Here is a 25,186-nt window from a genome sequence, read left to right as displayed (position 1 = left end):
AGTTCTGTTTGTTTGATACACTGATGTTATTTCACCAAGATAATGTGACTTTAGTTCTATATTAATTTCATAATGTACAGAGGGCTGCCTGAGGTGTATTTGTTAAGACCCTGGTGGTAGTGCATCTGACTCCAGAGCAAAAGGGTCAAACACTAGGCCCACGTGCAGGGACTTATGGGCTCCTGAATATTATATGGGGATTTTGAAAAGCTAGACTGAGCTGGTTATGAATGTATTTTGACAACAGAGGTTTCCCCACCTTCACTTTTCTAGCTCCACCTACTGGTAAAAAGCACAAGTAGGTCCCAAAGAAGTTTGTGCAAAATTGCCTTAACTTTTTAATTTAGCTCCATCCAGTGTTATGAGCTCCGTGTGTGTGTCAATTGATAGCAAACACTAGAAATGACTTAGAAGCATGTTTTTCTGAAGAAAGGTCAAGTTGTGACCACATTAATCTAAACTGACTGTCAGCCAGAGGTTTTTCTGTTGGAAATCGTTTTTCAGAAGCATATTATTGCTTCCCCCACTTTAGTCAAGTTATTTTACCAAAACTGATATAAGATGAGCCCTCCTCAGAAAGACAAAGAAGAAAAGACTAAATACAACAAGCTGACATAGTGTCTCCCTTAAAGCGTGTCTTTGAAAGCTTAAATCTCTTAACGGGCTTCTTTCTTTTGATATTTTTGGTAAAAATTATATCAATTATTATAGATTTACCAGTTCAAAACAAATGTGCCATGATTGTAGCAAGTACAGAAGCGCTTATTGACCCACGAGTGAGAGAATTTGGGGTTAATCTGAGAACGTTATATTGCAGTTTGGTAAAAAAAAAAAAAGAAAAGTGAAAAAAAAGTGATTAATAACAGTTAGAAGTCAGAACAAAATGAGTTTTAGAAAAGTGCAAAGCTGTTAAACCTTTATCTTTATATGACTCATGGATAAAGCTCATAAACAGATAAGCATTGCTCCAAACATTAGTTTTTAAAAAAGTTTGGTCTAAACCAGAGAAATATATTCAATCTTGTGTATTTTTCCCACAGTTCGACTGATTCCTGAAGTGTGGGAAAACACACATTCAGCGTCCATGCATTTCCAGACTTGTCCTGCTTGGAGAAGGGAGCAGAGCTACAAAGGAGACACTGCAAACACATCATGCATGTCTCTTTATGCATATTATAACTGACAGGGTTACAATATAACTCTATTACTTCCCCAACCAACATGCTCCAGCGTGTCCCCAGGAGTGGAAAGGGTCATTCTTGACACACACACAACATCACCACCATATTCAACACATACATGCACACGCTGATACATGTAGAACTGGCTGGAATCCCCCACTGCCTCCATTGCAGCCTTCGAATACATTTTCCATTGAAGGTATCTCTTTTACCGATAAAGTTAGTTAATTATTTGAACCTTACATGTATCTTACATGTTGTGGACAGATCTAAAACAGAACTTGAGGTATGGAGAGCATACTGTTTCCATTAACATAGCCACATCATGGCCCTGCTGCCGGGCCAAGCTTAGATGCAATGCAATAGTTCACTTTGACAACACAAACTCTCCAACAGTTGGTCGGAGTAGTTGGGTACTATTTAGTATGGATATTCAGTGCAATATAAATATAAAAAAACAGTGGGAAGCCAATTTGAAGTTACACATATTCCCTATGAGGCTGCTATGTCGGTGTTTTGTTTTGTTGTCCTCGCTTTCTCAGGCCCGAGTCTTCACCACATGGCTGGAGGTGAGTGATGTCGGCTTGCCTCACTTGCATGTACAACTTAAAAATGCAGTGTTGTGGGTTTAAATGCTTTCAGAAGTGAACAACATGACTAAATCCAAGATTCTGAGGCATGCCAAGGCTCGTGTTATCTTTCCAGTGATAAGACCAACAAGTGGCTCTTATTACAGAACCTTAATTTCATAAAGAGTCATTAGTAGCTCACGGCACCTTACCAACAAAGGTAGATATTCGATTGACATGAACATGCATGTATTAACTTCACGTGTGCTAAATGCACTCTGTAAAGTTTTTAAAAGTTGACTTTGTAAAATTATGCTCGTTTAGCATTAAAAATATAAAAGTCATTGTTTCATTATGTTTAGCTGCAGTTTATCTGACTTTTCTTTCACTGTGTAACTTTACACTGTTTGACTGTTGAGCCAACTGTATTTCTGACAGCAGAAAGGCACCATCTGCAGGCTGTAATAAGCATTAAACATTTCTTTTCAGGAATTACCCCTTTGGATTAAGCCTAAAGCTTTTAATTGCCGTATTGGTTGGATGAAACCCAAATTGCAATTTGAACACAGATAATAAATCTACTGCTGTTTTAGCCCTCTAATTTCTTGGATTAGTAAATGCAGCGGCAGCTGTTCTACATATGAATTCCTGTGTTTCCGTTTTCTGATCTCTGTCCAGCAATAAAATGGAGATGTTTCAGAATACAAAGTTAGTGGAGTAAATGTGGCATTTAACGTCAGCCTTAAAATTCTTGCTGGCTTTACATTTAAGTGGAAATGTTTTTTTCTCACAGTAATTGCAAAATGTGGATTTGTTGGTGTAGACAAGATATACTTTTAAGAGACTGCACTAAAGACCTCCAAATGAGTCTGTGACAGGTGCTCTCTAATAGCAGGCCACAAATTGGAGGCCACGATATTTTAGGACCTGCTCCCTCACAGCCTGGAAATAGTACTCACATCTCACCCAACTAACTTGGCCCCAAAGGACACAGTCTCATCTGATGAATGCCGAAGAGTGGGCGACAAAGTGAAAGTTGTAATCTCAATATCGTTCATGTCTCAGAACTACCTATTACAGCGATGACGGGTTCATTGTTGGACCTGGCATGTCCAGACCCACGTCTGGATATTCTCTGATTTGTAACTTTACCTCATGTTGAGTTTTAATTGTTTCTGACTTCCTCCAAAAACTGTGATAGGAAACAATCCAGTTTCCAGTTACTTTAGTTAATCCAGATTATTTTAAATGCAGCCTGACCAACCTGTTCATCAGTATTATCTTACTTTGGTCATGTTGGCAGCTGCTGAATAGATGAAAAGAAGAAAGCAAGTTCAGACAGTGTGAATGTAATCAAATTCAAGGATGTACTGAATTCCTTTTTAATTAAGCATTTTCATGCATGCAATTAACATGCTGAATGTGGAGGGGGATGACCTTCAAGGCAAATGTAGTAGAAAGCCAGTAAGCTTCAATTGTGACATTTTATCTCAACTATAGGAAAAGAAACAAGGGAACAAGATAGGCGTTGAAACAAGTTTTGTAAGCATTAATAAGTGTACATATACACATGCAGAAGATAGTTTAATCAAAAAAACTGACCCCGACGTGATTTGAACACGCAACCTTCTGATCTGGAGTCAGACGCGCTACCGTTGCGCCACGAGGTCCTTCAGCAGTCTTGGCCACAGAACAAAATAACAAAATTATATAAGGCGTTATGGATATATGTTTACGTTGTACAATTCTGACACGATGTGTCAGAGACGTAAAAAAAGACAAAAAAAAAAAGAAAAAAAAGAAAAATCACACCATACAATTAGCTGTCGTCTTCTCTGATTTCCAGAACATACCAAAAGCTAGGGAAGATGGGTTGAGGACTTTCTCGCTCACTCCAGCCAGCATCAGCACCATGGACAGCTGTCAACGTTTACGTCATGCGTTAACACTGCGTGCCGCACGTTCAAGTTCAAGAGACGTAGTTTCACTTGACAAAATATCGTTTCTTACAAAAAAAAAATAAAAATCATGTCTTACCGAGTGGACACCTAACAATTCAGAATTACAATCAGAAATTTCACAAGTGTAGTTAAAACACTCCATCATGGAGGCCTGCAAATGTGGCTGCTCGATTCAGATCATTGCTCTGATGTGATTCTGCCAAGACTGGGTTCAGTAGCAAATCAGCAGCCCATCAAAGGTGAGCGGGGAATAAAAACAGGCTTGTAACTCTTAAAATAAACTCACACAAATGACGTGGCAAGTCCATTTAGTATTGTTGCATACATTCCCAAAGGACAAGTCCTAAAATGACTCAAATAGAGACACGTGACAAACATTTACATAAAAGCCTTCAGTGTTTTTATTTATTTATTTGACAAGCAGCAAGATCATGTTTGTCGCCTCATTTTGTCTTTACATTTGAAAGTAGATACAATAGTCAGTATACCAGTTTTATTACAATATTCTTTTCCTAATTTCAGTACATTTAACAAAGAAAGAAAATAACACACAACAACTGCAAACGTGAGAAAAGAAAGCATGTTTTTTTTTCCATTTTTTTTTCTCTAAATGTGTAGCCACCAATGTGTCATTGATGTTACAATTAACTCTGTCTCCGGCATTCTTCCTTTATTTCTCTCTCGATAGGTTTGCCGATTAGCTTTTCTTTCCCGACAGCTTTAGGCATTTTCTTTTTGTCATTTGACGCACAGGTGCGTGGCACTGGTGATGTTGTAAACAGCTTAAAATCAGAAAGTGGGAGGGGTTTGAAGGAGGGCCGTATGGGTAGTGCTGCCAGCTGGCTGTCTGACATGACATGATGACATTTCTCTTTTTTTTGTGGATGGAGGCATCAGTCCTTTAGTCACCACACAGGATCACAGCAGACAGCAACAGTCCAAAACCTAAATAAATGAATGAGTCTGTTTTGTGGTCTGTTTATAGTTTTTAACCTATGTCTGCAAGCCAGTCACATAGGTCAGTGTCTGTATGGAGGTACTCCCTGTTCTCAGCTCTTCTGCTTACGCAACGTAGCTGTACTCGTCCGCAGAGGTTTGGCTTCGCTCAATGTACTGCTTGTCAATGAGAACCTCGATGCACTTCTTAATCATGCTGATACTGGGGTTGAACCTGGCTTTGGACTGATTGATGACCTGAGCACACACAAGAATGATTGAGAAAGCATGCAGAGCTGTTAATATAAGGTTACATGTGGTGAGGGAAGAATGCTACTACCCCACCCACCAAGGCACACACAAATGCAGCATGTGAGTTGAGCAATTGCTGCACTTAGAACAGTTACTTGGTAGAAAACAAATCAGTACAACAGTATTTTTTTATGAAGTCATCTGATTGAAATGAAGTTAATCAATAGAACCAATCATTTAGTGCAGCCCACTGCTTCTAATATACAAGGGTGCATGAAAAGAGCTTGAAATCCTTGAGAAAACTTTGAAAATCCCCAAGACTGTTTCATAAATGCAGAAATATGACCTGGAACATTATCAGATTTTCAAACATGTCAAAAAGCAGATAACATTTATTTTATTTTAAAAATAAGTAAAAAATTACACACATGTTATGACAAAAGTAAGTCAAATATTACTTTATTCACACTCCGGGAGGTATAAATCCTCTAAAACCTCATCTGTGCACCTCAAAATGAGACATTTGGAAGATTTTTGCAGGTTAATAAAAAGATGAGAACAGACGGGTTTCTTTGCAACGCCATCACAGAGGTGCAGGCGCAACTAGGGGGCAGAAAGCAGCACACCGCTCGCTTTGCGATGGCGATAACAAACTGGTAAACCTTAACAATTGAGCAGAAGATGGATGAACATTGTTCAAAATTCTAAGAGGATCCCAACCAGTCGCCAAAAGCAAAAGATGATTGTGGATCTGGTCCAGAAAACGAGTGACTGGTTGATGCTGGTTCCTTTAAATACTTTGTGCAGCACACACAGGTTGTCTGATCTGGCCTTTCTGCACCTTTCAGTGGTGCTCTGCAGAAATCCTCAGCCATAGTACCAATGGCTGAATTTGCCTTGTAACACGTAAAAATACATCTTATTGATATGTTAAGTTAGTTAAAAACTGAAAATTCTGTAAACTAATGACAAAGAACTTTAGATTTCCAGCTCCTGCTGACCAGAAATGCACATCAGCTTGGAGAAATTCGATCTAATTTCTCTGCCAGAAAAGCTTCAATACAGGGATGTTAATAAGTCTCCTCACTTGAACTGCTCGTCCATCTACAAAACCTTTTTATAGCTCGTCTATCCAAAGTGAACCGGATCTAAAGTGAAGTAATAGTAAAGTGAAATCAAGCAAACAAGCAACAGGAAGCAAAGTTTCTTTGATGGATTCAAGCACATTAATACAAGGATCAGAAGGTATCCTGGGTTTCTTTGGAACTTTGCAGGTTCATCTTACTCTTTATGAGATCTTTGCTGGTCGTCCAATTCCAAGGAGGTTAATAACAATCCGGAATTTCCTTCACTGACATAAAATGGGTTTGACTGGCTTCAAAACCCCCCCCGATGAGCATCATCAAGTAATTTTTGAAGTCCTCAGAAACCTAATTTACAAATATCTTGTACCAATGGATGTACTTGTACTTCCACCAATGGATTGTCAAGATAAGACTTCCCTGGTCTCCAAGTACAGAGCGGCCAATCAAATGTCTTTAACATTCCCAATGACTGAAAATGCTCATTTCTAGAATTTTATCTGCTAATTATTGCTTAACGGTTCACATCTTTTCACCATTCATAAAATCAAACAAACCGAACTGCATAGCACCATTTCCTTTGTCTGATTGTGTTCTCTTTCCACTCACCTCCTGGATGAGGCCATTGTGTCGGAGGACCTTGCGAGCCTTCATGATTCTCACTATAGCAGCTTGTAAATACATTTTGCGGTCCTCATCTACGGCACTCCTCGTCTGTTCCATCTCCTAAAGGCAAGACAGGCACGTGGGCAGTTTTTAGATCTCACAGCCTGACACTGTGCATACATTTACACTCTTTGTTCTACTCTTGCTCTTATTTAATCAACCTGCAGTCTAACCTGTGGTGTGTCTTTCTGCATTGATGTTGTGATCTTGAACTTTGTTCTTTTACTGGTGAAACTCATATTTAGTGAAAACGTTGACTCAGTTTCGATCTCCTCCTGTGGGCAGAGAGAAAGGCATAAATTTCCAGTGTTTGGTCTGTGGACCGCCCCGTCACAGTGAATGGAACAATAACCACATCTTATCCCACATGAAAGCTGAGACCTTTTCTGAATCATGGTTGAGCATCTTAACATCCAGCAAAGACTTGATGGTCTTCTGTAGCTCCTTCTCGTTCATCTGAGTGCCATCCTGCAGCTCCTTGTAGGTCACCGTCTGACTGTTGTTGAAGGCCAGCAGCACAGCCATCTGGTAAGTGGTCACCATGGCAACGTAGGGCTTGGACAGGTAGTTCATTTTGACCTCACCTTTACAGGAAGAGAAAAAACTGTCAAACTAGCATTTGTTGGTTTAAAAACACACACAAAAAGAAAAAAAAAAGTCCTCAGCGTCACTGAGTTTACAGAATTAATAATTATTAACTCCAGAAATCCAACTAGATCGGGGAAATATATACTTTTTCACAACAAGCCATCAAGTTAGCCAATCACATAATTGATTAATCAAACGTTTGACTCTTTTCAATTCTCATCAAACGAGCATATATGGCTCTGGCAAAGAATCACCGAGCACCGCAACCGAATAAACAGAAAGAATCGATATCAAATGGTCCTAACTTTAGTAAATAAATAAAAAATCCTTTAAATAAAAGAAATATTTGTCTGGACCAACAGACTTTTATTTAACCGGGCTGCACATTTATTTTGAAATGCTTTATTAGAACTCTTTACATGCATGATGTAAGCATGAGCTTTTAATAAACGTCTTCTTCCACAAACTGAAACCAAATTGCAGCGGTGTACGGCATTATTTTCATACAAATATTTTGAAATATTTTCATTATCTTCAAACAAACGATTTGAAAGTGGCGGGGGCATCTTCAATGTTAATACCGTTTTTTTCCGTGGTACGAGATCTGGTCACACCCTGAGTGACACACGAAGCTACAGAATGGCAGATCCTCCTTCGCTCTTCATTAGGATGCATTGAAGTAAAGTAAAGGATGTACTTCTGCAGACTGATGCTGCAGGCATGTCCCTGGATGCTTCCTCTAATGTTTAAAGTTTGTGTTTGACTTAGCAAACAGGAGAACCATGCGTCTTACGACTTTCTTTGCAACACTGTTCACTGCTTGAGCATTTCATTGTGGAAAGAGATGTCTTAGAGCTGCAGTGTCACAGAGAGTCTCAGTGATCTTTAACTTTAAAAAACAGCCCCTGACAGCTTGATACAGTCAGTAAGAGTGACAGGAGGCCCAATCACAAATGATGGCTTCTGTCACCATGTGGCAATGACAAGAGTCTCACGTCAGCCCTGGATGCCGTCACTCACACAGGACACGCGGGCAAACATGCAACGTTGTACTGTAAAATGTTAAATAAACGACACTAAATGGTCCCGACTGGAGACCTGTGATGACTGGCTGTGACACTGCACAGAAGCAGCTGCCTCAAGTTCAGTTTTATGAACCTGCACCAAAACAAACGGACCCGAGAGCAGCTGAAGGCATTTAAGGACAACAACTAAATCATAAACACATAAACAAATAAATCTAAATCAATAGGTCAAACGTTGTCAGGGGATCGCATGCGTAGCTATGTGCGACCGCTTTACAGCTTTTCTGCTGAGACGGTGCACTGATACATGAAGTATTTCATCATTCTTGTGAGTTACCTGTGCAGAGATAGTGCAGCCAAGTCAATTTCCTCCCGCTGAAGTGCTGATTATAGAACAACTCAAACTGTAAAGCAAGGTAGAAACAGGCATTAGCCAAAGATACGCTCTTATCGTTAGCATCACCCTTTCACGGTTCAGCAGCACTGCTCACCATCTGCACGCTCTTCTCTAGTTCTTGAGGGATGGCGAATGTGGACGTGGGGACGTGTGTGAGAGGCCAGGCTCCTGCCTACAAAACGACAGCATGCATCGTGACGTTTACGGCGTGCTCTAGATGTGAAAGGTAAATAGAAAGAAAACGCTGCGTCCTACTCACAGACCTGTAAAACATAGATCTGGAAGCTGATTCCCAAGTCCACCACGGTCTCCTGCGTCTTGATGAAATTGTTGAACTTGTTGTTGAGGTCGGCACTCACGCTCATGTCTGTGTACATTCTGTGAAGTTTGCTGGTGAACTCATACCCACAAGCTTGCTGCAGAGTGTTTGAACAGCAGGGTAATAAAAAAGGTAAGCAAAAAAAGCAGATTTAATGAGTCTGCTCCTCATAGTTCCTCAGAACAAAAGAATCGCACGTTTCACGAGTGCCACCATAAAACCACACACTTGAGATAAGACGTTTCTTATGTGCTGCGTGTGCCGTTGAGGATCTACCTTTAGTTTGTTGATCATGGCTTCTTCTGAATCCATTGACAATGATAACCCATGTATTAACCGCTTTGCTAGCATTCTGGCATAAAACTACAGAAAACAGGAGACAAAAGGGAGTATTTTGAGACCACTGATACTAAAAATAAAAGCACAGTGAGACATTTGAACCTATTTTAAACTCCAAACCATGCTCACAAGCGGGGGTGGGGGTGGGCGGCGGGTGGGGGGGTGTATAGGCTGTACATTCCAATGTGGCAAGATATCAACAGAAATATTAAACACGAACAGTGAAGTTTAGTATGAGAGGCTGTCTCATTACCTTCTGAAAGATGTCCTTATCGTCTATGTACTTGAACACTGTGATGAAGCTGGTCAGCTTATCCTCCACCTCATTTTCTGTCATTCCCTTTGCAGATTTCTTCAGCAGATTGTCACAGTATTTCGCCAGCTGGACAGAGACACCAGAAGGGGGATGACCCGGTCAAGGAACTGTGTAACGCTATACATGAGAGTGCATGTGTCCGTGTGTGTGTGTGTGTGTGTTCTCACAAGCTCAGGGGCTTTGCAGATGGACTTGGGCTCCCTGAAGTTCACCACAGATGTTAAAGCCTGAGAAAGACATCATATGAAATCATCTTTCAGTTGAACCATCTCAAATGTGAAACAGCAAATGACACTGAAGTGTTATTTTAGGATGCTTTTGGAAAACGGACCACGATCATTATCAATTTCCCGTTCGAGAAAGACAAAGCTTTTTGAGGCTGGATGAGAATACCTTATCAAGTGCACTCATGAAGTGCTGATCTCCATTTAGGACTGTGTTAATGAGCTGAACAAATTTACTGTGAACCTCCAGAACTGACTCAACAAACAGGGTTGGCATCTAGAGGCGTCAGAGAAGAGAGACAAAGTCAGGAGGGCCTGCGACATTTTTAACAAGGCTCAAAACAACTCAAACAAACAAATCACTCTTGAATTTTGAATTCCGATGCAAAATAACAAGAAACACAAATAACCCCATCCAGACCTATTCCATTATGTACAGGCACTAACTTACATTTTCCTGAGAGAGGTTACTGGTGCCTCTGATGCCCTCATTGTGGATATGGACCTGCAGCTCCTGGATCATGTGAGGCAACCCACTTGACACGGCCCGCAAGAGGGTGTACATGTTGGCCATGTCTGGACAACACAACACGATGTTACAAATCGTTCCATCCGAGTTTCCCAATGTACTGTGTTCAGTTTATTTCAAAAGAAGTGGACTAACCCTCTCTCTTCTCCTGCCGTATAATGTTCTGGCACTCCCCGTGCAGGAACTGCAGGTGATCTGCCACCATCCTCTGTTGGCATTCGTGAATGACTTTGGCATAAGAGCTGGGGTGCAGGTACTTCCGACATCGCACCTCTTCGTCTTTCAACCGCCCCAAAACCTGGAGGAGCAGTCGGATGTGAAGTGAGCGGCAGATGGCACAGTTTGCAGAGTTTGGGTTCGCTCAAGTCAAACACAGTACAACATTTATTACATGGTGTTAAGCGTATTTTTCAGCTCGTATTACAACCAGAGGAAAAAAAAAAGCTACCATTCCACAAGTGTGAGATGGGTGAGATAAATCAGTGACACTACACATTTTAATTAGGAAGGCAGTGTACCACTACAGTGTCTGTTTCTGCTCTTTTGCAGTCATATCAAATCTCAGTCTTCATATCAACTTGGCAGTACAGCGACAGATCAGACACGCTGTCCCTATGCCTGCTAAAGCTCTAATGAGAGTCGTGCTTACAGGCCGGGGGGATAAATTCATCTGATCAATCTGATTCCTCCCAGAGTAAATTAATGAGAGAGAGTGAAACTGAACAGCCGAGAGGGAGATGAAACGGCAGCTTTAGTTGCCCGGGGGGGGCGGTGGTATCAGCATTAGTGGCATAATCATTGAGCTAATAGTCAGATTAAAACTCTCCTGTCACCAGACAGACAGGATCTGATCATTCACACAAATGCCTCAAGTGAACGTGCGCTCATCTAATAGATGACAAGAAAACACTGAAGATGTGTTGCTAATAAGCAGAAATCACTGATGATACCCGCACCTCACTATCTAAAGTCAACTTTAAAATGATAAACAGAAAATGGTGCTCTCACATACATATTGATACATACTTTCTTTAACTCTCCATCGCCCCTACCTTCTCCATATACTGTGAGCAGTTGGATTCCTGCAGTAGATTGGAGGCTTCCTGTTTGTAATACTCTCCTGTTTTTATCAGAAAAGGCCCTTCAAAGACTTCCTGATAAAACTGCAACACAGAGGTAAAAAAAAAGATGAAGATTCATAGAATTTGGTGTACGAATACACGGCGAATGCAGCTTTGTGCTGATATACTGTTGTTTTCAGCATTGGATTCTGACATCACTGTTAAACATAAGAGGGCTTTATCTCAACCAAAAAAAACAACAACAACAACATCAAATTGTGCAAACTGGATAACAAAGGTATTATTTGCTGTCTCACCTTTAGCGGAAACTTCTTCTTGTACTGTTCAACATGAACAAAGGAGTTGATGACCCCATGGATAACCTTCTGGTTGGGGTTCTCGCCACAACGGTCACTGTGAGACATGAAAGAGCTGTCTTTAGGTCTCTGTCCATCCCACTGAATAACTGGGCAGTGACATTTGTAGCGTGGTGGTGAGCAAGTCTAACACTCGCAATATCATGCTTCCAGTTAAGTGATGTCATGAGAATGCTTTGGAAACGAGGCTGATGTCAAGATCTTGTAAGCATGATGAGACATGTTTTTTCCTCAGGCTGCATTCTCAGAAAAGGCAGTGTGGTTTCTGGAGGTACTGGAGACAAGGAGGCGGGGGTGTTACACAGGTGTGTTTAGCCTGAAGCAAATGTTAGATGTTCGGGACAAATGCGCCTCCTTTTGGTACGCGCTGTGATCCTGATTTTGGCAGTGTACCAGGATCATGCTAACATGATCGGCCTCGTGCAGTTTCACTAAACTAAACACGTACCCTGTGTTAAGCCACACACTACACATTTTAATTAGCTTTCCTGTGTAGCCAGAGCCCGGAACTTGGCTGCTTAAGCTGGACAGGCCAAGCAGACTTGCAAACCGCAAGAAGTCGCAGACGTCCAGGGATATTTTCAAATAAATAATAAAAAAAACAGTTAACTGTGTGCGAGAGGCATACTTTTTGATTTCATTCAGCAACATCCTTATCAGGACAGCCTGAAGGGGTTCGATCATCAGCTTCCTCCACATATCTAGCGCCAACTGCAACGACAAGCGAAAAGACAGCATTTCACAACAGCAGAGACAGATCCTTCAACAGGAGGGAAACCTCGACCTGGGAAGCAAATCCCAGTCATCGCAACATTCTGTTTATGCGCTCTCCTTATTTGTATCTAACCTCATCCAAGTGGTTGTGGGAAATACTGTCCGGACGTGTGTGAAATGTTTTTTTAAACATAAGCATGAACGAGCGAGTACCTCTCCAATCTCCATGAGCGGCTCGTTCATGTCCACTCCCCCGTAGCCGTACTGCAGGTCTGCTTCTGTTAGTTTGTTCTTCTTGATGAACTGCGTGTTGAGATACCTGAACAATGTGAGAAGAGAGGTGAGGATGTTAACATGTCTTTGAAAAAGGGCTCTGATGTCAGAATGTTTAGCTCCAACAGTAGCATAAAGGGCTACTAATAACAATAATAATAATAACAATATTATCATCTCCAAAATGATCCACAACAACAACAAACTTTTTTCTTTTCTAAAGAGTGTTTGGAAACTGATTGAGTCTGTAAATGTGAGTTTGTTACAATAACAGTAATTTTAATGAATGCGATGAAAAGAAACCAGGCCACTTACAATAATATCATGCCATGTCTATTAATACCACGATATGGACATCTTCTTTCTACATGTCATGTTTTCTATCAACACTGGTACGTTTACAACTCGGTTTCATTTCATTAACAAGTTCCGATGTACAGCGATTCATACCGGTTTGAAAGATTTAAAATGGCTTATTGAAAGTCCAAGTGAAAAAGAGTATTTTATATTGAGCTAAAAGAAGCAGTACAGTAACCCCGCTTTTACAATCAATTAACAGTGATTCACATATTTTCTTGACAGCTGTAGAGAAGACAGATGCTGACTGAAGAACTACAACCACTGTTATCCAGCAAGCCTGCAGCGTATCTACGTATCAACCAGTGAACAGAAGGCAAGAGAGCGGCACTGCTGCGTGTAAACACAGTTTAAACTGTACCAAGTATCATTATGAGGACTTTCAACTGCCATCAGTTTAAACAGCAGATACTAATGCTGAAAAGCATCGACTATCAGTGCGACAGCAGCTCTAATGTTTGAGAAGAAAACCAAGTGAACAAGAGAATAACTTCCAGACAGACAGCCACCTGCCATTAGGCTGATCTATGTTGGCTGATTCAGTCCATCTTCAATGGCATGTTTTCACAGCTGGGTCATCTGCCTCTATCAGCGGTATAGCTACAAAACTTAGCTTGATATCTCTCATACATTCAAGCTTTGGCAAGAAAAAAAACAACTACAAGATGTTAGAAAGAACAGCTAATACAGTAGTTTGCGTTTAATCCCACAAAACCATGAACCAAAACTGATACTTACAGTCTGAACGGTCTGAGCGCTAAAGTGGCATGGAACTATGTTCTTTTATAATCAGAACTGATCGCCACTATGTCGCAGTACTGAAGCCAAGAGACTTACTGTACGACTCACGGTAACAGAATAACGTACAAAGGCATATGCATGCACAGACAGTCTGGTGGGAAGTACAAATAAAAATAGATCTGAAAGGTCTCAGAGAGGTTTCTGATGCAGAATAAATGCCTTGGAACCTCACACTATCCTTCTCAAGGTAATATTTTAACTTTACAAAATGTGTGGGCAGAAATATTGGAGCTTGTGAAGGAACAGAATTAGTATGCACTGCATTTAAGGAGCCAAATGCACTAAAAGAATGAGATTTGAAGATTAAAGATGAGATTAAAAGATGTATTTAACACGTTTGATACAGACTACAACAAACAGATATTTCTATGTATTTCTACATATATTTATGTACATTCTGAATCTGGCAACTTTCAGTTTTTTCAGATTTATTGCAGACTAATTTAACAAAGAATGCTACCATTTAAGGAAACAGGAATTGAACCATATGTTTAGAATGCACACTTAAAAAGGTGTACGATTTAACAAAAAAAGGGTTATGAGGAATGGTGGATCGGCCTTGATAATAAGCGCAACATCAGCATAGAAAAAGCAGCGAAGTCACCTGTACAAACAGTCCATGTAGTCAGCTCCTTTGCTGTACTCCTCCCAGTATCTGTGGTACATCACTAAAACCTTCTCCTCTGACTCCAGTACTTTCTGAAATCACACACAATTGCGACAGGTATTACAAAAAAAGCACCTCCATACAGCAATGAAAGAAAATGTGCCCTTTTGAGCTTTTGTGATTGCTTACCTTGTACAACTGCCGAACATGATTCTCAAGAAAAACCTTGGTTTCTGTGTATAATCTTTCACCCAAGGGCTCTGGGTATGCAACGCACAAGGCATAAATGTCACTGATGTCAAAGTTCAGGAAAATTTAAATACAAATACAGTGTTAGTAAAGCTGTGACGTGCATGTTATTACTAACAAATATCTGTCAATAAATGATAAAACCTTTTAATGAGCAGATCTTCATTTTAAGCTTTTAAAATAACCATGTCAGTTTGATTGGATTGTTTCATAATCATTTGCAGCTACAGTTACAGTTGAAAATAAAGTTTCATATACTGCACAACCATGCAAATATGAGCAACCATCATCTAAGAAACTCTACAAAAATATTGTGCTGCAGTTTATATTTCAGTATGGATAAAAGTTGGTAAAGGATACGAGAATCTGTCGTTCCACGTGGCTCTTTCCACATAATCGAGCATCACAACCGCCTTGATTGTCGTCAGTAACTTGTTCCATGTCTCGTCAAAATCCACCACCCGCGGCTTTAAGGACATCGTAGAGTTTCTTTCAGCCTGATGGTTTAAAGGAACACAGGCATTTAAAAAAAAGGAGAACATACAAGTTTCTTAGATTTCCTTTTTAATAGTGAAACTTTCCACCAAGCCATCCTGCAATTGATCTTGTTTAAAGCTGCAGGACAGAATAATCCCAATGTAAAGGTGACAAGAAAAATAGAGAGGAAGAAAAAAAAAAACACAAAATAAATCAATCAAGAGCACAATGCAAAGTTGTTTTTCCTTTCTGGGGATGTAATTCACTAATCAAGATCAGCATCAATATATAGTTGTCAGAAAGCAAAGTGAAATTGACATTGAATGAAATTTATTTTAACAATAACTAGCCTGAGTTGAGACATCCGTTCAAATCACTATGGTAACGGTGATTAGATTGATAATGCACTCGAGTTCATCTACTTACTACTAACGATTTCAAAAGCAAAACACACTGAGAAAACCATTAGACAGTAGCACAACCTGTGTACTTTAGCAGTCGATAACGCCGCATTTAATACTTTCAAATAGCCAACAGAATCACGTTATATCAAGTAAGGAAAAGTAAGGCCCTGTGTTGTTTCTCCTCATTCATACCAATTGATCTAACGTCACAGATAACATTGCAACATCATTACAGTTTTTCTTGCTAGTCACTTCAGACTGACATATATTCACCTCAGATAAAGAAACGCTACTGTCACTTGATAAACATCCGCCTTACGAGTATCATAAACGTATCAAGGCAAAGATCACTGCCCAGTGGAATGCCAATCCCAAAATAGGATGGCGAGTTAAAAAGCTAACTAGCCTCTTGCTAGCGTGCTACTTCTTCCTGCTCAAGAACATACAATTTCGGGGCATTAGCTAGCAGTCTGTCGGCTAGCGGGCTGCTAACAGTAGCTTTGCTATCGCTAGCAAATTGTCATCTTAATAGTTTCCCCACATTCACTCTGACAGTTCGACAAAACATGGCATTGCTGTTAAACAAAACTAGTTACTTAGGTCCAGCAAGGACTTCTGAATAGTGCCTACCTCTATACAATAATTACTTGTTATAAAACTCCGGTTTGTCCGCTGTCACAGGCTTGATTTGTCTCACTGGTCTTCGCTACCTCTTGGATTATACCATTTGAGTTGGATGGGGATGTATTATGAACAACCATTAAATGACTGTAGAGCACGTATACGAATTTTACCACATCATAATATTTACAAAACATATTACATTTCAAATAATTCATTTGGGACCTGTTCGTGCCAAGGACAATAATGCCAGGTCAAACTGCACCCTTATTATAATGGTATCGCCCAAAACTACGGAGACCGGTTAGGAATTGAGAAAGAAATTATCACAGTTAACTTATTTATTGTATTTATTTATTTTTAAAAAATGCCAACTGTTTTGTCCTTGATAAGCTGTACATTCTACATGGATTTAAAGTGAATCACCAAGCAGCTGAAACTATTTGTAACTGATACTGCATAAATCGATTCATATTGACAACCGCGGAAGATATATCACATAAATACTAAATAGTCTTTTGCAAACTGTCAGCGCAGGGTCTGTTCTTTTATTTTCAAAGGATATACGCGTTAGATATTCTATATATTTATTTTTAAAAAACGGATACTGTTACTTGGCAATAAAAAAACAGCCAATCAGAGTCAGCCAAAAGAAAGTCCTTAACGTTCTTAAGTTTCCAACTGACGCCAGAAACTCCAATAAGATTTATTAGCTTTTTATTAACAGTAGCTAAGCTTTTCGTGAGCATTTTTATGGAGCAGAGCGATTGATTTTAGGTGAGAACAATGTCATTACATTATTTGTTCACTAGAACTATATTTAACATTTGCGAGCTTGTAATATGAAGCTATTTGGCGCATTGCTAAAACCTGAGATGAATACTAGTCAGCTAAGCTACCTTGAACCGACCAACGAATTTTCCAGATGTTCTTTTAAGAGTTATATTTACATCATTTAATATATATGTTTAACAGCCACTGGTGTGAGAAGCCGCGATTGCTTAATTTAACCAACAGAGGGAGACATTCAGTAACAATGTTTGCAGTTCAGACTTTCTTTAATCCCATCAGAATCAACAAAACATTTTGTTTTTGACTGCGGAATAGATTCACGAAGTGACTCACTTTATTACTTTCACTAACATGCCTTTCCTCCCCAGGCTTAGTTGGTGTCTGTGAGAATGAATTTAATGATTTCAGTGGAGGGTGATCAGCCTCGTGTTTCAGCGCCCTGCATTCTTACACCTGTTTACCAGCAAACCAGTCACACCCAACGCTGTAAGCACACCTGAGAGCACGTACACCAGCAGTTAGGATAGCAAAGGTTTTTTTGCTAAAAAAAGTCATATTTTTTGTTATTTTATTTCTGTTATCTTTTCATCATCACATCCACATCAACAGCAGCAGCAACAACAATGATATTACTACTACTACTAATAATAATAGGGCTGTATGTGGACATGTTCACATGCTCAGTGGTAGCTGGGGTAGGCTCCAGCCCGCCTGCAACCTTGAGCCAGATTAAGCGGTTATAGCAAATGGAATTATGCATAACACATTAGAGTTGTGTACTACAGTCTCACAATCCTGGCAAAATATAGAAGATAACAGCACCCGGGTTGCCACATAAATAGTTGTTTCCTAACCAAGTATTTGCTTCGCTTTTCCACATTTTTTATCATCTCAGCTGCATTTTTGCAAGAAACTCTGGTCAGGCTGCTCCTGAAAGGGGACACAAAACCTGTACTCCATATCTTCCACCAGTAGCCAAACACTAGCGCATCCGTCAAGTAACCCAAGTTCCAACCCCATAAGAAGATGCTAAACCATATGCAACCCTACACTATGTACTTGCTGGCAAGTGTTGCCTTATTTCTATTTTTAGTATCAGAAGACAAACCTTTTCACAGTGACCTGTATCTTTGAACTGACAATCTGCCGAATGAAGCAAAGCAATAACAATAACATGCATTACCCAGAAGATGCAACCTGTTGTTATGATAATCCCAGCCTTGGGTAGGAGAAAGTGCAGGTCTGTAATTATGTTCACGGTAACAGAACCTTTGTTTTCTTCTTCCAGGTGTTTCCTCACAGTTTCTGCACGATGGGACACAGATGTGGCCGTCTATGGCTGTGGACAGCACACAGGCAACACGGCTTCTACCGAGAATTATTGAGCCCCAGGCTGAGAACTGGCCTGTTCTGCATGACCCACAGAACAATGGCATACCATTACTGGCAGGTAACAACCTACCTTTCATTACCTTTCATCTTATCAAGTATTTTTTAGTGTGGCGCTACTACTTCTGCTGAAATGCGGCTCCTGAATGTTTCCTCCGTCACTGATTTACTGCCTTTCAATTCAAATGTTCGACAAACGTTTTTTTTTTAAAATTATACGAACAAAACATGGCCTATCGTCATACTTCCTGAATTATTTATTTTTATATGCGTAACGTGATGCCTACAGAGGGCGCTTACTCCTTTAGCGTGAAGCGTGGAGAGAATCAGTCAGAATTACTGGGACAGAGGGTATATATTATCATATCATTTATGAGTATTCGTAGTATTGGTAGAAACGTGTTTCCATGGCGTGGTACTTGTTTCGCTTAATGTATTTACATTAAAGAAAACCTAGACAGTTTTCTTTTCACATTCTCGGATTGTTGTCCCCAGAAATGCAGGTATCTAATACTGTTGTCTCCTGGTACGACAGAAAAAGGAAGTTTCAACTGTTAAAAAAGGACTTTTGTTTTACTGACTTCCTAATGATCTAACACCCTACTGCCTGTCAATCTTCAAAGAGTCTTATGATTGACAGCTGAGGAAGTGCTGCTTTTTTAGCTGAGGAAAATTCCTTTCCTCATACAAACAGTCCCTGATTCATAACACTGTTCCGGGGGAGAGAGAGCAAACCATGCTGTTGACATCAGGAGGCCAGTGATGTCATGGTGATGTCAATGGCTCTAATTGTAAATTGCACACATAGCCTCGCTGTTGGCTGTGGGTACAATTCAGTGCAGGGGAAGAGTCTGAGGAGGACAGTTTCTCCTGGAAAACCTGGGACTGGATACAGTATGGCTGTAACTGGGGATGAGACAGAAACTGGTATGTGTTGATGTTTTTTTTACACTGTTGCTCAGTGGAAACATTACTTTGTTAGGGTTTTGAAATGCAGTCAGTGAGAAGTGAGACAGTAATGCAGGTACTTTTGGGTTGAAAACAAATTGTGCTCATTGTGAGCTTCGCTCTTAAGATGTTACATTGGTAATTATATATTCCGGTGAATATTTACCAAACCAGCTGAAGACGATTAGTAATCTAATCAAATAACATGGAGAGTGCCCTGCTCTGGAAAAAAGTAAAAAAGTAGCAAATGATCTGTTGCCACAGTCAGCTGCAACGGGCTTAATTAGACACATTTTTTTGAAGAATCTGTCTCTTCTCTCTGTTTCTCTCTCCACTCCCCCCCCCCCTCCTTGTGTTAAATGCCTCAGTGTGCTGCCCACTCAGAGCCACATAGCAGCAGTGTCTGACGTCATTGCTTTTCCTGGAACAGGCCCCCCAGCAGTGAAATGTAAATGCGAGGCAAATAAGACGTACACTGACGTCAGCTGCCGTCCGTGCTGGGATTACATGCAGCTCCTTTTGCAAGTCCGACCTATCGCAGAATTAATCAGCTGGGCTTTGTGACACGAGGGTCAGCAGTCAATGAACAGATGATAAGAATGGCACCATTATTTTTCTTTTGCAAGACTTTGTACAAAGCAGCTTTATATGAACTAATACTCTGTAGTTTCTGGGTTGATAAAACCTTTTGAATATCTTTACTATATTTGAGATAAACACTCTGGGGTTGGCATGGAAAAGTTTCATAAGAGCATTATTCAGGCGTGTCTTTGTTTTTTCTCTGAACTGGAAGCAAGTTGAGTGGTTAATATAGTTATAGCATCATTGGTGATTAGGCTGTTACCAAACGCCACACAACACTTCTACACACAGCAGCTTTGTGAGGGCTAAATTATTAATTATTAATGATTTAATTAAACACTAAAGTTTATTCATTCGCAATTCTGTGCATTTTGAATGAAATATGAATGTTTTTAATCCAATTCAAGAAGAAAAAACAAGAAAAACAATACGCTGACAGTCACAAAGCTCACTTTTGTGTGTCCAAACTCTGTTAACTGTCATCAAAATCAGATGTTTCCGTCTCAATCTGAACTACACGAATGCCACGAGCTCTGAAACTCATCCATCCACTTCCTCGACCCGCCTAATCCATGTTAGTGCGGCGTGGGGGGTGCTTGGAGCCTACCCTAGCTGCCACTGGGCGAGAGGCGGGAAACCTGTGCATCACGGGGCTCTGAAGCACAATTTCGAAGATTTGTGAATATTATAGCAGGAATAATTGATGAGTGAGCTGATTACTTTGGCAACTGATTACATATTTTTGTCATTTCAGAAATTATTGACATTTCAGTCTATTAACTTTCAGTATTTAAGGATTCATTTAAGGATTCCTTGCCAATTTGCTGTATGGGCTCCTAAAACTGTTGTTTTTCACAAATATGTTACAGCTTTTAACTCTGCTTGTTTACACTGTTAAGCTGTTACCAGCTATAACATTTCTCGAGTGTGCAAAATGTCATAGATTATCCCTTGTAGGCCGTTTCCAAACAGCCCTTTTACTGGATTTGTAAATGAGTGATACAACTCAATCCTGTAGTCTGACATATTGTTTCTGTTGCTTATTTCCAGGCTCTGCATCTGACTTGACGAGCTGTCAGCTGCGTAACTCCCCCTTCAGCCTCCCCCTGGGGCAAGCAGGGGTCGACGCTCACAGCTCCAAGAAGCCCTCAGAGGACGACTTACAGAAGCGGGAGCTGCGCTTAATGAAGAACAGGTAGTGGGCCGATTACGTTTGCCAGCAGATGTTATCAGCTAGTATTAATCTCCAGCTGTGTCGGTGTAAAACATTTAAAAAATGCAGTAGTGTGCAGCAGTCTAAAGCCACCATTTATTTCCGTTTATTTTCTAGAATAGACAGTACCTGCAGCAGTTAATTAAAACATGTTTAAACATAAATAAGAATGCAGTACATGAAGCAAAAAAAGACTTAATACAGTTTCAACAAGCTTGGAAGTTAATACGACAACAAACTTCCTTCAATTCATCTTTAAATTGTCTTCATGAGTAGTTCTCCAAGGCTTCTTTGGATGTTGGCTGACGTGTGACCCCACAACGCTTCAGTAATGTTGAGGTTCTGGGGAGGAATGAACACTCCAAGGGACCGGTTGCCACTGATTTGTAGTTTAAATCTTCTGTGATTAAACAGATTCTTCTGAAAATGGTAGAACTGACAAAAAAAAAAGAAAAAGACAAATGTTCTGGTCTAAGGACTGGATTGAAAATCAGAGAACAGCCCAGTCTCAAAGATGACAGAGAAAGTCTGACTCCTTGAAATCAAAATAAGGGTGACTCGAGCCTTTTGCTCACAGCACTGTTGTTCTACCCCTGTGGTGATTATCTAATTCCCTCTCTGCTCAGCATCCTATGCGAAATACAACAATGGATGACAAGACCACGTGTAATGATGAGATTCAGAGTGTGTCATCACTCCACCGCAGGATTATCTTCCATCCAGGGTGTTTTTCTCCTAATTCTTAGGTCATCTGCTTGTTAGCTGCTCTGTGATCTGATGAGGTGAAGTGGAGACTGAGTCAGCCCACATGACCAAATGTCAGTACTTTCTATGCATAGATTTGTGAATAAGTCTAGTTTACTAGAGAGCAAAGCGATGGATCTCTCATTATTTTATTTTTTCCAGCGCTTCTTTTAGTTATCTTGCTTGCGTCTTTTTGTTCAAAACATCAACATCAAGCCCTACCAACAGGGCAGAGTCTGGAGTTAACATCACTCTAATCATCATCATCTGAACATTCTGTGCCCACGTAAAAAAGCAACAAAAAAAAACAAACCTTTGTTATTTATGGCCGGCATAAACTTTCTGTTGAATCTGGCAGGAAAGCCAAGATTCTGAGGCTTCCCTTTTTTTTCCACAGTAACGGTTGTTGTTGCTTCCAGGGAAGCTGCGCGGGAGTGTCGGCGAAAGAAGAAGGAATATGTCAGATGCCTCGAAAATCGCGTGGCCGTGCTGGAAAATCAAAACAAGACTCTGATAGACGAGCTTAAAGCCTTAAAAGACATCTATCGACACAAAGCGGAGTGATTCCTCCCACCAGAGGAGGAACTGGGATTGTGTGAGCTGTGTCTTTGGGACTCTGCTTCTGCGTAAACAGACACTTGCTGAACACTCCTCGCCCTTATTGTTCAATGTGTTTACACAATGATGTCAGTGTTTCGGGCTCATAATTATCCTTGCACAACCAGCAACAAAAAACAGAGTTATCATTGACTATTATGAGGACCTTTTTAAGCAGGCAGGCTTCCAGAAGAGAAGGAAGAGGTATGGACAACCTGCTAGCCTTACTGGAAATGAAGATGCTAAGGGTCCAGCTGCAGTTGAACAAACTTAATATAAATATATATGTACACACTGCCTGATCCACACCGCCATCATCTTAACTGCATTTTACATTCCGTCAGAATTAGTTTCACAGTTTGGGTCCATTGATTGACTTTATGATTATTGTAAGGAGGTTTAGACTGTTAAATGTGCTAAATGTTGTCTGAAGCCACATTGTTGATCATTGTGGCTTCACAAAGTTTGATTTTAAATACGTCAGAAATCCTGGTGGAACTATAGTTGCAGGAACAATCTTTTCCATCTTACTAAGAAACCTAGAAGGGTCTGTTGTTCATCCCTGTGAGGACATGACTGCTTCTAACCCATGGCATTGTTATTTATTTGGGTGGGTTTGCCTTACATCTTTAATTACAAAACAATTAAAGATGTAAGAGGGGTTGCTGATTTAATTCAGTCTGTTTCAATTCAGTGCTTGCTGCTGAATTTAGAAAATGATTTCTGTGTCCTTTGATTTGATGACAAACCTGTTTCTGAAATCTGAAGCATTTTAACTCACAGCCAGTGTTTTATTCCACCCCTGCGATCCTGATGTCTTGTTATTACTCGACCACATTCAAAGGTCCCAGACTTTTCTGCTTCAATAAAGTTCTTGTACAATCTCTCTGTGTTGTTTTCATAGAGAGTAAATGTAAAGAACTTATTTGTTGAGCACAATGCTCAGGTTACAGGTCCACATATGTGAAAGTAGCCTCAGTAAGCAAATTGAACTGCTGTTAAATGCTTTCATGTTGTTTCACTGCAAGTTTTTGATACAGATATTACCGCCATGCTATTTTATTTACAAAGAACATGATCTTCTGTCCTTCGAGCACATCGAGCAAAAATTCTGTCACTCTGATATTAACCATTTTAGAGGAGCAAGCCTAATCTTGATTCCTGATTAGGAATCCCTGACAGGGATGACCAAAAGAGGAATCATGAATAGTAATGTTGGAAATGACCTTTTTTGTTTCTGCAATGATAATATTATGATGTTCAGTTTGCTGTAGAAACACAGAAACAAAGTGACCTCAGAAAGAATGCAATACCTTTGAGACTTACCCCATACTTGGGCCCACTGTGACACATTATTCCTGCCTAGTCAGTGACAAAACACAGCCCACCTATACCCTGAGAGAGACCAAACGAAGCTCTGGGAACAAACAGGACTGAAGTGGCGTTAAACGATGCATCTGGAAGCACAGTCCAAAAGGAATGCTGCACAAATGGAAGCAAATAAAATGGTTTGTGCTGATAAAACTATGAATTGACTGCAATGTAAACATGTTTGCATCTTTAATTAACTTATCTTTAATTCATTGAGGGCGGCTGTAGCTCAGGAGGAAGAGCAGTTGCCCACCAATCGGAAGGTTGGTGGTTCTCCAGGATACATGTCAAAGCGTCCTTGGGCAAGACACTGAACCCCACGTTGCCCCCCCAGTGTATCATTGGGGGTATGAATGTGTGTGAATGATTAGAAAGCAGTATGCTGTATGAGTGTGTGTGAGTGGAGTGAATGCGGCATGTAGTGAAGCGCTTTGAGTGGTCAGTTAGACTAGAAAAGCGCTATACAAGTACAAGTCCATTTACCATTGCCAAGATGCTTCTGCAAAAAGCTTCTATATCCTAGTCTACACAGTCAGCTACAGCAAACTCCTCAGTCAGTAGGCTTGGTTTGTAGATTGTAGAAAGTTTTGGATCAGAGGAGCCTTTTACTCGTGTGATTGGTGAAAAAACACTATGTTTGTGCCCCCCAATAAAACGTGCAATACATCTGCAGTACCAGCAGGCTGCGCCATAATACAGGGCCTGATTACATGAAGCGTTGCAATCATGGAAAAAGCATGTCCCCTCTCATATTCCACAGCCTCCTCCAACAGTTTAACAGCCATTTCATTTAACCTCTTGCAAAACAAAGTATTTGTGGATTCAACCGTCTTCAGTCATAACAAAATGATTAATTGACACATGTCATGCAAACATGGTGGAAAGTGTCCACCTGTGAACTCAACAAGTCAGAACCAGGAATGTAGGCAAGCTCAGCCAGCTATTTAAGCAACAAAGCTACATGGTATTTTTCTATTCTATTAAATTATATCATATTACATTCTTGAATTATTGCATCCCCCTGGAGACTGTCATAATAGTTAAATTATTACACAGTTGTAACCATCCACTTGAACCGGAACCTTTTCCTTTTGTTGCTACAATACTGATATGTTTAAGTACTGACGGGAAACCTGTCATTTTTTTCTTCTCTCTCAACATCCAATGACAGAAAGGGGGACTTAAAAGTCAATCGCAGGCAGTAGTCAGAAATTGAAAGTTAAAT

The 25,186-nt window shown here is 40.3% G+C and overlaps 2 protein-coding genes and 1 non-coding gene across 5 annotated transcripts; 1 reads left to right on the top strand and 2 right to left on the bottom strand.

Annotated features, from left to right (window-relative positions):
* Nucleotides 1-3,348: 3,348 nt before the first annotated feature.
* On the bottom strand, nucleotides 3,349-3,420 carry trnaw-cca (transfer RNA tryptophan (anticodon CCA)). The gene has a single exon. It is a non-coding gene; the product is annotated as a tRNA-Trp (tRNA).
* A 668-nt stretch (nucleotides 3,421-4,088) lies between these two features.
* On the bottom strand, nucleotides 4,089-16,423 carry cul2 (cullin 2). Of its 3 annotated transcripts, none has more exons than XM_072378188.1 (21): nucleotides 16,335-16,423; nucleotides 15,184-15,320; nucleotides 14,764-14,866; nucleotides 14,572-14,666; nucleotides 12,750-12,855; nucleotides 12,451-12,533; nucleotides 11,763-11,859; nucleotides 11,437-11,547; nucleotides 10,520-10,682; nucleotides 10,307-10,431; nucleotides 10,025-10,132; nucleotides 9,799-9,858; nucleotides 9,569-9,697; nucleotides 9,253-9,339; nucleotides 8,921-9,073; nucleotides 8,752-8,829; nucleotides 8,598-8,664; nucleotides 7,029-7,231; nucleotides 6,821-6,922; nucleotides 6,591-6,707; nucleotides 4,089-4,905 (listed from the first exon to the last, which is right to left on the bottom strand). In XM_072378188.1, exons 2-21 carry the CDS (start codon nucleotides 15,300-15,302, stop codon nucleotides 4,774-4,776), a joined length of 2,238 nt encoding a protein of 745 aa, XP_072234289.1. In that variant the 5' UTR covers nucleotides 15,303-15,320; nucleotides 16,335-16,423; the 3' UTR covers nucleotides 4,089-4,773. The 3 variants fall into 3 exon arrangements, with proteins under 3 accessions (XP_072234289.1, XP_072234290.1, XP_072234291.1); XM_072378189.1 differs by having other exon boundaries at nucleotides 16,352-16,423; XM_072378190.1 differs by lacking the exon at nucleotides 16,335-16,423 and adding an exon at nucleotides 15,978-16,309.
* A 2,924-nt stretch (nucleotides 16,424-19,347) lies between these two features.
* On the top strand, nucleotides 19,348-22,867 carry LOC140284600 (cAMP-responsive element modulator-like). Its single transcript, XM_072378507.1, has 3 exons — nucleotides 19,348-19,433; nucleotides 21,087-21,231; nucleotides 22,413-22,867. Exons 1-3 carry the CDS (start codon nucleotides 19,403-19,405, stop codon nucleotides 22,555-22,557), a joined length of 321 nt encoding a protein of 106 aa, XP_072234608.1. The 5' UTR covers nucleotides 19,348-19,402; the 3' UTR covers nucleotides 22,558-22,867.
* Nucleotides 22,868-25,186: the final 2,319 nt, after the last annotated feature.

The sequence above is a fragment of the Leuresthes tenuis genome, unplaced genomic scaffold (assembly GCF_036924035.1).
Source record: "Leuresthes tenuis unplaced genomic scaffold, fLeuTen1.0.hap1 SCAF_24, whole genome shotgun sequence".
Classification (NCBI taxonomy): Eukaryota; Metazoa; Chordata; class Actinopteri; order Atheriniformes; family Atherinopsidae; genus Leuresthes; species Leuresthes tenuis.
The sequence above is the reverse complement of the archived record's forward strand: the minus strand, read 5'-3'. Positions and strand labels throughout refer to the sequence as shown.

What these genes read in the sequence shown, in the direction of transcription:
- LOC140284600 (XM_072378507.1), top strand. Translation starts at nt 19,403, where the DNA reads ATGGCTGTAACTGGGGATGAGACAGAAACTG. An exon ending in TGGGGATGAGACAGAAACTG is followed by an intron (nt 19,434 to 21,086) that starts GTATGTGTTGAT and finishes GCTTATTTCCAG; the next exon opens with GCTCTGCATCTGACTTGACG. An exon ending in CTGCGCTTAATGAAGAACAG is followed by an intron (nt 21,232 to 22,412) that starts GTAGTGGGCCGA and finishes TGTTGCTTCCAG; the next exon opens with GGAAGCTGCGCGGGAGTGTC.
- cul2 (XM_072378188.1), bottom strand. Translation starts at nt 15,302, where the DNA reads ATGTCCTTAAAGCCGCGGGTGGTGGATTTTGACGAGACATGGAACAAG. An exon ending in ACGTGGAACGACAGATTCTC is followed by an intron (nt 14,867 to 15,183) that starts GTATCCTTTACC and finishes CTTTGACATCAG; the next exon opens with TGACATTTATGCCTTGTGCG. An exon ending in CCATGATCAACAAACTAAAG is followed by an intron (nt 9,074 to 9,252) that starts GTAGATCCTCAA and finishes AACACTCTGCAG; the next exon opens with CAAGCTTGTGGGTATGAGTT.